Source organism: Epinephelus moara, chromosome 9, assembly GCF_006386435.1.
Source record: "Epinephelus moara isolate mb chromosome 9, YSFRI_EMoa_1.0, whole genome shotgun sequence".
Classification (NCBI taxonomy): domain Eukaryota; kingdom Metazoa; phylum Chordata; class Actinopteri; order Perciformes; family Serranidae; genus Epinephelus; species Epinephelus moara.
In genome coordinates this window covers 20124643-20136959 of record NC_065514.1, presented here as the reverse complement: position 1 = coordinate 20136959, position 12317 = coordinate 20124643, and the positions used below count along the sequence as shown (strand labels likewise).

The 12317-nt window shown below is 40.8% G+C and overlaps 2 protein-coding genes across 2 annotated transcripts; one reads left to right on the top strand and one right to left on the bottom strand.

Moving 5' to 3' along the window:
- Positions 1-292: 292 nt before the first annotated feature.
- rnf185 (ring finger protein 185) lies at positions 293-2970 on the top strand. Its single transcript, XM_050053238.1, has 6 exons — positions 293-934; positions 1713-1731; positions 1848-1960; positions 2067-2121; positions 2491-2608; positions 2696-2970. Exons 1-6 carry the CDS (start codon positions 753-755, stop codon positions 2791-2793), a joined length of 585 nt encoding a protein of 194 aa, XP_049909195.1. The 5' UTR covers positions 293-752; the 3' UTR covers positions 2794-2970.
- A 976-nt stretch (positions 2971-3946) lies between these two features.
- Positions 3947-9211, bottom strand: LOC126395628 (uncharacterized). Its single transcript, XM_050053237.1, has 2 exons — positions 8720-9211; positions 3947-5981 (listed from the first exon to the last, which is right to left on the bottom strand). Exons 1-2 carry the CDS (start codon positions 9126-9128, stop codon positions 5272-5274), a joined length of 1119 nt encoding a protein of 372 aa, XP_049909194.1. The 5' UTR covers positions 9129-9211; the 3' UTR covers positions 3947-5271.
- Positions 9212-12317: the final 3106 nt, after the last annotated feature.

Genomic DNA, 12317 nt, shown 5'->3' with positions numbered 1-12317 from the left:
ATATAATAATATTGTATATATAACAACTCTAAGTTCCTCCTAATATACACTATAGATGTATATATTCAGTTTAACATAAATTATAATAGTAATAGATAATAAATAAATAATAATAATATATGATTATTATCATAATTACTATATTATTATTATTATTATTATTATTATTATTATTATTATTATACATAATACTGGTGCCTGATTGGTGGAGCCTCTTGTCGTAGGCACCTGATAGGCCTGACTGAGGGCAGCAAAATCCCAGTGACCATAGTGGCCACGCCCCCTGCCTCCTCCTCAGGATCTACTACCGGTTAACGTCAACATTAGTGCTGCGGATGCGTGATGTAACAAACAGTGGGGATATTTCTTAACTTATCGCAACAAGTTTTGCTTTTTAGTTAAAAAATTACGTTCTGAACGACAGTTTGGATTAACGCTGTCGTATTTGTTGTCCGTCGCTTTGTATTCAGTTAAACCGTCACACGGTTGAACTGTCAGTCTTCATCGTGTGCTAACGTTAGCAACTCCGTAACCGTTTCTACATGGGAGCTAGCTAGCTAGCAGCCGCTGGACTTTCTTCGATATCACTCCTTTTTTACGAGTTATTTTTTTGAAACTTCCTGTAGCGTCTTCTCCTCTTTGTTAACCCCACATCCCCACCCACTGGGCCTCCCTATGTACTTACTTTGAGGCGCTGGCTGCCAGCGGAGTCCCCCCACCTGAACCCTCTCGTTGAGTGGATCTATCTTTAAATGGCCACCGCCGCCCCCCCTCCAGCCGCTGGCCCTGCTGCTGCGGCCACTGAAAACACAAGTCCCGGAGCCAGCAGCTCGACTGCGGCCGACAGTGGCAACCAGGACAGCACTTTTGAGTGTAATATATGTCTGGACACGGCTAAGGATGCAGTCATCAGCCTGTGTGGACACCTCTTCTGGTAAGAGCTACTGTCTGTGACTCCTGTGTACAGTTATGAGTTATTACCAACCTCAGTCAGGGCATTAGGGGCAGATCCAGATCAGTCCAGCTAATCGTACATCTCATATTACTGAACAAGAGATGAGCTGGGCATACACTGGACTGTTGGCAAACATACTACTGGCCAATATTAGTCTTGAACAACCATCATCAGTCATGTTGCTGATGTAATTTGTGGAATTTCCCTGTAATCTAACAGTAATAGTCATGATGTAAACCACCAGGCTTTCTATGATAATACTTCAATTTGGGGATGACTTAATATTGCTGGTGTAATGTTTACAAAGTGTAAGCCTACTTCTATAAAAGTATAATCTGTAAATACAAGCCTAGAGCTGCTAGTGTGCACAACATATTAAATGTGCAAGCAAACATATTTTGATTTCATCATCTTGGTCAGTCCCATAAAAGCTTTCCAGCATTGGTAGCCAAGTCCACCCCTTCACATGCAACTCTTGCCAACGTGTGTCCAGTCAGCACAGGTCAGGGCTTCAGCATCTGGTCTGATATCAGTGGTCACAGTGCCAATTTAGTCATTATCAAAAAGAAGTTAAATCCCAAAGCAGGAAGCCATTTTTCTTTATAAAAGCTTTAACTAATTAATCATTTTCATTTGTGAACACAGTATGTTGATGTCACACATAAGTAAATGTATATTTTGCACAGTCATGTGGTTTTAGTATGCATATAATGTTTTACTAATCATACCTCCTCTCTGTGCACCTGTTCTATTTCAGTTGGCCTTGCTTGCATCAGGTAAGCTGAACCTGTTTTCTCCTTCTTTGCTATATTCAAATGACAATGCATGATAAGAGGTAGTATATAACTAAGGCAGACAGTTAGAGCTTTAGTATCTCTTTGTCTGTCCACAGTGGTTGGAGACCAGACCCAACAGACAAGTGTGTCCAGTGTGTAAAGCAGGCATCAGCCGAGACAAAGTTATCCCCTTGTATGGACGGGGAAGCACGGGTCAACAAGACCCCAGGTGGGTCAGGCTGACTCTAAACGTCATGTATTGCGTAACCACAACACACACAATGTAAAACTTAAAAATGAGGATGGCTTTTACACCATGTGGTTTTGTTTTATAGAGAAAGAACACCTCCTCGACCACAGGGGCAAAGGCCTGAGCCAGAAAACCGTGGTGTAAGTATTTTGTACAAGTACACTTGCATTGTAAAAGCATATGATTTCATGACTTCATGTATGTAATTTTCCAGTGTCAGCTGTTGAGTAACATTATGCATTCATGATGAAACCATTACCGAGGATGATGTAGGTGCTGTAGTGCAAACCTGTGTTTTATTCATTAACAAAAGAATATTTCCCACTGGGATCTATTAGATGCTAAGCGCAGAGGTATAGAGCCGTCTCTTGGGAATGATCACAAATTTCACTCGCTGTTGCGTCACATCTCGCCTGCTCAATGTTAAAGTGTACCTCAGATGAATGTATAGCTAGACATTAAGAGAATCCACATGTCCTCATGTTAATGATGAAATGCATGTTCCACAGGGCTTCCAAGGGTTTGGCTTTGGAGATGGGGGTTTCCAAATGTCGTTTGGAATCGGTGCCTTTCCATTTGGTATTTTTGCAACAGCTTTTAACATCAATGATGGCAGACCTCCTCCAGGTATTTATGTTTTACACTATTCACCACGATCACTGTGTCTGTTATCAAATACATGTTAAATAACCTGTTAAATGATTTCCCAAACAGCGGCTCCCGGGACACCGCAGCACATGGACGAACAGTTTCTGTCTCGACTCTTCCTGTTTGTTGCTCTGGTGATTATGTTTTGGCTGCTGATTGCATAAATGCACGGAGAGGCAACTCGACAGAGATGCGACATAATGGCACACCATCACGGTTTACAATAATTTGATTTTGTCACCTTTCTGGTGTTTTTTTTTTCTCCTTGACATGAAGCCATGTGAGATTTAAATGAAACAGGTTTTTCCAAAATAAAGATATCTGTGTTATTCCCTGGATAACGACTTTCAAGGTGAAGGTGGTTGCTTAACATTTTAACTTGTTAACACAGTTGCTTTGCAAAGCAGCACGCCGTATTTCTTTTTTTTATCATTATATTTATGTCACCAAAACTGCATCAGTTAACAGCTACAAACTTCACGGTGCTTGATTCCCTGCATGCATGTCTGTGACCATGTTTATACCTGGTATTAACATGCATCTTGGGTGATCGGATCACAAGCAGACAACACAAAATACAACAGTAAACGACCACCAGGACGCAGTGTGATCTGATTATTCAGACCATTTGCTGAGGTGGTCTGGGACGTATTTGACCACTTACCTTTTGTAGTGTAAATGGTAATGCATCCTGATACTGCTGACAGAGATATGTCCAGCTGTACTGACACAACCGCTTACATGACTGCCGGGCAGCTAGCGAGAGTGTGGATGTAACAATAGTCTGCAGGGCCCTTTAACCTTATGTAAGCGACGTAGAAGCAAAAGACACATGATAGACACAGGTGTAAATGGGAATGTGTCTCAGCTGTCCACCTATATTCGGATCACAAAAAGGCATTTTTATACTAGGTGTAAACAGGCTCTGACTGTTGTTTTTAATCAGACACATACATGAGCTCATTCAGGTGAGAGCAAGTCGAAGAGATGGTTCTCTGTGCTCTTTTTTGAATAATGTTTTAGTACTATCACTGTATTTCAAGATATACTCTTCTAAACAAAGTAAGACCATCAGTGCTCTGGTTGGATTTTCTTTTACACTCTTAATACCTTATGTAGTATATGATAATTTCCTCTCAGCCTATATTTGGCCCCTGTGACCCTATTTGAACCCTATTTGAACCCTATAAACCACTGATACTCAACTTACAGCCTGCAAGCCAAATCTGACCCGTGATAGGGTGCCAGGTGGCCTCACAACCATTTCCTTATTTACAATGAAAATAAAATGGGTCACACTGTTTTTTGTTTTGTACTTTTATATAGATCATGTGCCAGAGTGCATAATAATAGTAGACAGATCGAAGCTCCAGTAACACTTGTATTCAGAACAACTTTATTGCAAGACCAACACGTACTCTTTCATCGCCATCATGACTCAGATGAAGGCCACGAGCCAGAACATGTTGGTTTTGCAATAAAGTCGTTCTAAATACTAAAAGTGTGTCTGAAGTTTTGACCTCCTTTGGCTTATTTCCCCTCTCCATGCACTTTGGAAGTAGGTGAAGTTGTGCCAGAAACACTCACCCTCAGCCCTGACTGTCCTCAAATCCTAGAGACACCTCTGCGTACACCTGATCTCCTGCGACTGGCCTTCTGTCATTTTGCAAAAGTGGCCCCGGGCAAAGCAAGTTGAGCCTCTCTGCTTTCACCTAAAGCTTTAATAGGAAATTAATTTTGGTCAGTTGGTCCTTCTCTTACTGAGTGGTCATTGCAGGAAAAGCACAGGTGTTACTACTAACATTGATGATGGCTCTGTTCTATTCAGGTGTCCCAATATGCCATGACAGTTTGATCGTTAAATTTACTACTGTGCTTTTCCTACATGTTACAAGTCAAAATGTCTTCCATGGAAAATGACCATCAACAGGTTGCAAAGTATCATACAGTTACACTCTGAATACTAGCATGTGCCTCCTCCATGTTGTCTCCCTGATCTGTCATGTACTAATTTGTTTTTATCAAGCTGTACCTGATCTTATAAATTACGTCTCATCAGAAAAAAATCCGAAAATCACACATTTTGTGAAATCAAAACGTTAGACATCATCTGTTTATTTAGATGACAATAAAAAAATATGTTAATGCATGTAAGCAGTTGAAAATATTAATTTATGAAACAGTGTTCCTCTCTGAATTGTCTCATCTTTTCTCTGTCACTGTAATTAAATGTACAATACTGTAATTATTACAGAATTATTACTGAAATGAAGATTGACTGGTTAAGTATGACCCACTTTTCTAACTGTAAATTCCCTCTATTGACAGTAAAACTATGTAAATAAAACTGTTAATCAGACTTTATCTGTCGTCCTGTTCAATCTGTTCAGGCTTCATTCTCTCGTAAGCCTTTTACTCGTCTAATAAATACGCAAATCAGACACACTAAGCCACAGTGGTTTGGACAAATTCAACAATTTTCTCAATGTTAAGTTTTCCTTCATTGTTAATTATTTCACATTATAAAGGATGTATTTCAGACTCAACCACTTTGTGCCGTATAAAAAGAAAAATATATTTTGGTCGTTTTGTGGAAGAGGTTTTCAGAAAGCAGAGGAAAGTATAAAAATAGTCAGTGCAGCCTAGTCCTGCGTTGCCGGCTCCGGCTGTTTCTCTTGAGATTGTGGCTGTGCAACGTTGAACTCTGCTTCGTACATAATCTGCTGGATCTTTATTTTTGTCTCGCACCTTTTCTGTGGAGCGAGCCGCTTCAGTGCAGGGACGAAGCTCAGGAGAAACAGTTCGTCCTCGTCCCGCGGCCTGTTGGGAAACGAGGTGCCATTGTCTTTGACCAGCCATTTTGTCGGGGATGGTGTACTTTGGGAAGAAGACAGTGAAAGAGACTCTTGCATCAGGCGTCGTTTACGTCCAGTTTTGCTGATGGGTGTGATCTGTGGGCTCGACGGCATCTTAGCCAGAACACCCAGCTGGGCCATCTGTGCGTCTTGAGACACTGAGGGGAGCTGCGTCACAAATGCTACCTGGGGCTTGAGGTCAGGTTGACTCGCAGGGGTTTTCATGACAGACTGTAGTGTCTTTACTGCTTCAGACGATGCGGTCTCTCCCTCTGCGCTGCCAGATTCGTTGTCAGGATTGTCGTGGTCATCCTCGTTGCTGCAGATGTCCGCCACTCCGCTTCTCGATCCAGTGAAGGGTGCAATAAAGTTCATGAGTTGTCTGTACTTCCATCGACTCTGCACGATCTCTCCTTGCTTCTTGCTTTTGATCTCCATCCGGACTTCCTTTAAGTACCTGTCTCTCATGTTCTTCCATTTTCTTTTACACTCCTCAGCTGGAAAAGTAAAATATCAGAGTGTAAGGAGCAAGAAATCTCATAAAAATTCAATGCACAGGAATGAGCAGAAAATAATACTGATAACAAAAAAAGCTGTCAGCAACTTGGACGTCCATAAAAACTGCGTGACAAGAAAACTGACCAAATTTTTTCCCCCCTAAAGTGACATTCCCATGAACTTTGTGCAGATAAGTAGTCTGCTGCACAAATGTTGGATAACATTTTTAAAAAAACACCCAAATAATAAGTTGTTTTAATTATCATAAAATGATGATAGCCAGTAGAAGTGGTCTTCACATCTTTGGTTAAAAAGCGCAGCTGGGTTTCTGTTCTCCAGAAACACAACTCTCAGTGACCCTGGCCCAGACGAGCTATGCATGAGATTGCCAGACACATTACTGCTAAGTGATTGATTAATTCACGGCTGTTGGCGCACAGTCTAAAAAAGGCTCTCTGTGGCACATGGTTGGTCTCCGTCCTAGAATGTAATACAGCCGGACGGACAAAGTAACAGCTGCACAATGTGCTATGTAAAAAAGCTTTTGGACTGTGTGAATATATTTGCTAGTTTTTGTTCCTCTGTGAAGTAAATGTATGATTTTTTAGACCTGAAAGTAGAATAAAAGGTTGCATGCTCTGGCTCAATATAGATTTCTCTGTAATTTAGATGACGTTTCGGTTCTCGGTCTTTCTTCTTGATCAGTAATCATGATTGTTGAGGGATGCATATGGAGCCAGTGTGTGTTTAGAAATGGCCTGTGGAGCAAGACAAAAAGTTCAAGGTGTCGACCTGGCTGCTAAATTCCACAGGTCCCAATCTGCTCAAGGATTCTTGTGATGTGCCGGTACCCCAGATGTACCCCTAATCCAAGGTGGGGCCTCCTTGGATCGCACTTGGCTCTGACCTGTGGAGGCATGGACACAGGATCTCTGGAAGTGTCCTGTTGGCAGCAGGTCCATTTAGTACAGTGGGTTGTGAGGTGGGTTAATGGCACGTGCCACAGATGCTCAGATTTGGATCTGGGGAATCTGGAGGCCAGGTTGACACTTTGAGGTCTTTGTCACATTCCTTAGGCCATTCTTGAGTGATGTTTGCAGTGTGGCATGGTGCATTATCCTGCTGGGGGACCACTGCCATTGGGGAGTACTGTAACGGTGTTTGAGTGGGTGGAACATTTCAGGTGGTATCCACATGAATGTCAGAACCAAAGGTTATCCAGCAGAACAATGCATTGGAACAAAACAATCAAAGTTATTCACTTCACCTGTCAGTGGTTTTAATGTTTTGCCTCATCGGTGTATATTCCTACTTTCAAGTGTACTTCCAGTCAACAATACCTCACTACAGCCCTTGGTGTGTGTTACTTTTCTATGTTTTTTATCTTTTTTGAGATTGTCAGAAAGGTTTTTTATTATGGCTACAACTAATGGTTATTTTCATTATTGACTAAATTAAATTATTTATTAATGGATATATTGTTTGATCTGTAATTCCCAGAAGGGAGTAAAGAGTGCCCATTACTTTCCTGAAATTTAAGGTCTTCAAACTGTTTATTTTGATTATCCAAAACCAAAATATATTTAATTTCTTATACAATAAGACACCGAAAGGCATTTTGGCTTGAAAATTACTTGAATTATTCACTTATTAACACAACAACAGCTGGTTATTTCTTGTTGAGTGATGATCCAAAGCCAAACTATATTCAATTGACTATACAATAAGAAAAAAAAAGGCGTTTTGGTTTTGAAAATTACTTAAATTATTTGCGGATTATCACAACAGCTATTATTTCCTGTTGACTGATTAAACAACTAATGGTTTCTAGTTATTTGGCTTTAAACAAAATCATATAATTGAAATAACACCTCTTGGAAATGTTTATCAAAAACTGAGCATTAAAATCTTCCTACATGTAGACTTTATGGCAGATCTGTTGGGTTGAGTTGCCTTAAACTGTGCAGGTGTACCTAATAAAGTGGCAAGGGAGTGTATAATGTATGTACAGTATATAATGAGGCATTAAAATAAGGCAAAACACTACTTTATCTGAATAAAATTTTCATTTTTAGGCTTTAATTGTGAGTCTTAATAAAGTTTCATAAATACTTTCTACAGATAATTATTTTTATTTTTATTTCGGTGTTGTTGTGCCATCTCTGGAGGTCACCGAGAGTTCACCCGTGTTCCACGCGGCCCCATCACTGACTATGACTTGTGCACCTGATAACACATGAGGCTGGGGGCCTCACATGTTTTATCCAACACACCGTGCTGCTGCCGCCGCCGCCGCTTCAACGAGACTTCGAGAAGCTTTCAGTTTGTACGGAGCTCGCGATGTTAACGAGCGAGACGAGAAGCACGCGGCTCGGTGCACACAGCGACTCCGTGACGCGGAGCCTGTTTCCTCCTCCGCCGTGCCGTGTTGGACATGCGGCTGGCGGCGCTGTGGCAGAGCCGGACCTTGCCGTCCGGTGCAGCGCGGCCTACAGCGTGCGAGCTGCGGCTGCTACCGCTAGCACGGTGCGCGCGGCTGCATCCACACCACGGGGCTGTACTCGCGCGGATAGAAAATATAACAAAAAGCTATTTTTCTACAACAGATACGTTAAAGTCATTTATCTGCAAATGCTTTCTGGTTTCTGTGTGTTTAGTCTGTCATGGCGACAGCGGCTAAGGAAATAATAACTGGCAGTAAAGTTGTGATAAACAAAATAAACACTCAGATACTCACACGGGAGACCCAGTACGATACTGATGTTTCTCCATGCGTTTGCCCGACTTTCTGTGCAGCGGTAATTCGGCAAAGTGACATTGTACAGCTCTGGGTAATTAAATACAGCCAATATTAACTTATCGTCCATTTTGCCCTCCATAGTGTTGTGGCTGTGCGCGGACGCGGAAGCGGCAGTCTTCTCCCGCCTTTTCCGCCCAGCTGCTGCCCCAACGCGAGTTATCGCGAGTTGCGGGCTGCCTGCCGCGCTCTGTCGCTCCGCCGTCAACGGTGGGCATTGTAGTCTTTTGTCACACGGGGGCGCACCACTCTGCACTGGCCTCTGTAGCTGCCTTTTGTCATTAAAGGCTATCCCTATGGGCTGGGGGTCATTGCAGCTTTTGGAGGCAGCACCCTGGGGTCCCAACATAAATCTCCTAAAGTCACCACGATTAGCTCTGTAATCAAATAAGCTCTGCTTTTAGTGCACCAGCCCAGAAATGACACAGGCTGCCATAAATAAAATGCTTGTTGTTGTTGAAACCTTTTGATTACTGCCATGGTCATAGTCAAAGTCATAATTAGTGGAAGTCATACTGAGCATAAAGAGGCTCAAACATTAAAAAAGGGTTTAAAAAATTTAAAAGAAAGACATGTTTTCAGGTTATTTTTAGATTTTTTACAATAATTTGTTGTGCACACTGCTTTTACAAAATAATAATTTGTTTTTACACTGTTTGGATTTTAAAATGTATGTTGTTGTATTAAAAAATATATATTATTGAATTTTAACAAGCGTGAACAGTAGCATTTCAACAAAGAACATACGTATAATATCCACCAACCCTGGTAAGAAAAATAAAATAAAATAAAATAAAATAAAATACACAAGTAATTTCAAGAATAAAATAATAATGATAAAAGTACATAAATAAATAAATAAATAAATAAAAGAAAAAAAATAACAAAATTATTATCACAGCAGTGCATAATTTGCAAAAAAACTTTCTCATGAGTTTCCAAAAAGTCCATATAAGGGCTCCACAAACCATCTAAAAAATTAAATGGTTATCAAAACAGATTTATGTGCATTTAACAAAGATTTAAACAAAACAAAAAATGGCTCTGCATAACAGAACATAGATACTTAGGGGTAGGGGAGAGATGTAACAGCACCACTTTCACCAAGAAGAGATGAGTCATGTAATAACCTGCATTTATTGTTTGACCACTTCCTTTCTGACCTTGCATGTCAAATTCCACATTTTTGTATTAAAAAAAAAAAGAAAGAAAAGAAGTGTGCTGATTTAAAGGCCAAAACACTGATTTAATAGGACAGAAGACATTTTTTGGACCAAATTTTGATTAGTGGCCTTCTGATACTGTAAATTTAGACTTACTCGTGTACGATTAGGGATTAGTCTCTTGGGTAAATGTGTGACATTTCATCTTTGCTCATTTCAAACCACCGTGCTGCCACAGCTTGCGAAACAACGGCTCACAGAGGCAGGGATGGTTGTAACACCTCTTCAAGTGTTACAACTAAATATAACTTCTTTACCTTACCTTTTTTTCCAGCATGGTAGGAGACTTGGTGAGAAAAACTGATGTGTGTGTGCTTGTGCATGTACTAAAATCTGCATCAGATGAGGTGAGGCGGGGAAAGACAGTCAGGTCTGTCCCCAGATGATACTGTCATGTGACATTGAGCAGGTACAGCAAGAAAGAGGAAAGTCAGATAGTCTTCAATGCACAGCCAGATGATGTCTTGACAGGTTCCTATACTGAGGCAGCAGACTTGTATTTTGGACTCACTCCACATGACATACTAAGCATCTGACAGGTGCAGTTTATATTTCAGTTTTTTATGTGTATTTTTTTTTTTACAACTGTCTAATGTTTAAGTTGTCACTCTTATTGTTACAACTTAGCCTGGCTGTGACAAATGAACCATGGATGAATTATTGAATAGGCCTAGTGGGCACAGCCCTAGGGACCCCTCTGGCCTTCACCTGCAAAATGTCATTTAAATTAACATATACTGACCAGGAAGAGACTCAAAATAACTGCAGAAGATGCCCAGGGAGTGCAGAGAGACACAAAATAACTACAAAAAGGACCAAAACAACCAAAAAAATACCTCAGAGTGACACAAAATGACCCAAAGAAGACACCACAACAACAAGAGGCTGCGTGTCACGTGCCTATGAAGGAGACATGGTGGGTCCTTTTGCATATCCGTGCCCAGACTGTCATAATCCGCCCATGAATAGAACTTCTTGTATCTGACATCAATTAATGAACTCTGTGATATAGCTTGAGAAGTTCGAAACATTGCTATTTGTATGAGACAAACAAGGCTACTTTGCATCAAAATTTGAGAAGAACACCAAAATTCAGTGAGTTGTAAGTGCTGAGACAAAACATCTTACAACCATACACTTTGTCCCCTATAAATGCATACCACTCGACTTTCAATTTCAAGAACATAAACATAAAAACATGAGTTCACGGAGGGTGATGCTGAAGCCAGACAAATAAACACCAGATCCCAGAGCTCAGTTTCAGATTCCAGGGGAAAGATATGAGAAAAAAAAAAGAGTGAAACAAAATATTCATATTTAGTCTCTGCAACCACATGATTGTTTTCCTTGATTCCCCCAAAGTCCCCAGGGTATCACTATCTGACAAGTGTTTTCTGAGCCCTCAACAGTTACTGTGTTTCCCTGCACAAGCAAGTCTGGAGAGAACACAACAAGGAAGGCTGATCCTCTGCATTTCCTGGTCGCACAGCTGCAATCTGTGATTCCCCAGGAGGTTTTGGGCCCCGGTCCAGCAGTGAACAGAGACAGTGAGTTTTTTCACACGTGAATAGTCCGATGCCATGTGGGGTTCTCTGCTCATTTATCATCAGTCAGTGCGTGGGTGTATTTGCAATCCTGAGTCTTCTGTCTGAATTGTACTGGTTTGATTTGTGGACTTTAATATTCGTGTTTCAGTTGCAACTCTGCCGTAAAAGGGACTGTTCTCTATTTATCGGAGGAGGGAGGTGTGACTCCTTGTTTTTTTTTGTTTTATCTTGACCTTCCCCGAAGCAACAATTTTTTTCTTTTCTTTTTTTTCTTTTTTTTTGATCCAGCATGAGCAACGTGTGTTATGACTGTTTTCCCAGATAAACTGTACACAACAGTGTCAGCAGTGCCAGGCAAGAATGAAAAAAGTATAAGGTTGAAAACGAAATTGTGGAATTGAAAAAAAGCCTTGTTTTTTTTGTTTGTTACAGGATCTGGTAAGTGCAAACGGTGCAAAATTTTAATGAGACATGTAGAATAAAGTGATTTTGATGAAATGTCACTAATTTAAAGGGAAATTTCGGTTTATATCAACCTGTCTCCTATCGTCCTAAATTTGTTTCAAGTGACTAGTGACATAAAAATAATAGTTAGCATGTTAGCCGTTAGCTTAGATACAGCCGGGGGCGCATAGTAGCGTCAGACCTGTTAAAACGTAAGTGAACGGGCATACTTCAAGTGCAAAGTTAGTCCACTAAACAAGCTTTTTCTCCACAAAGACCACCTCATATCGTTAGGATAAATGTCAGAGAACATATAGAAAACGG

Excerpts from the sequence above, each read along its gene's own strand:
- rnf185 (XM_050053238.1), top strand. The coding sequence starts at position 753 with ATGGCCACCGCCGCCCCCCCTCCAGCCGCTGGCCCTGCTGCTGCGGCC. Across the intron at positions 2,122-2,490 it reads CTGAGCCAGAAAACCGTGGT|GGCTTCCAAGGGTTTGGCTT; the intron begins GTAAGTATTTTG and ends CATGTTCCACAG. Across the intron at positions 2,609-2,695 it reads TGATGGCAGACCTCCTCCAG|CGGCTCCCGGGACACCGCAG; the intron begins GTATTTATGTTT and ends TTTCCCAAACAG.
- LOC126395628 (XM_050053237.1), bottom strand. The coding sequence starts at position 9,128 with ATGTTGGGACCCCAGGGTGCTGCCTCCAAAAGCTGCAATGACCCCCAG. Across the intron at positions 5,982-8,719 it reads TATCGTACTGGGTCTCCCGT|CTGAGGAGTGTAAAAGAAAA; the intron begins GTGAGTATCTGA and ends TTACTTTTCCAG.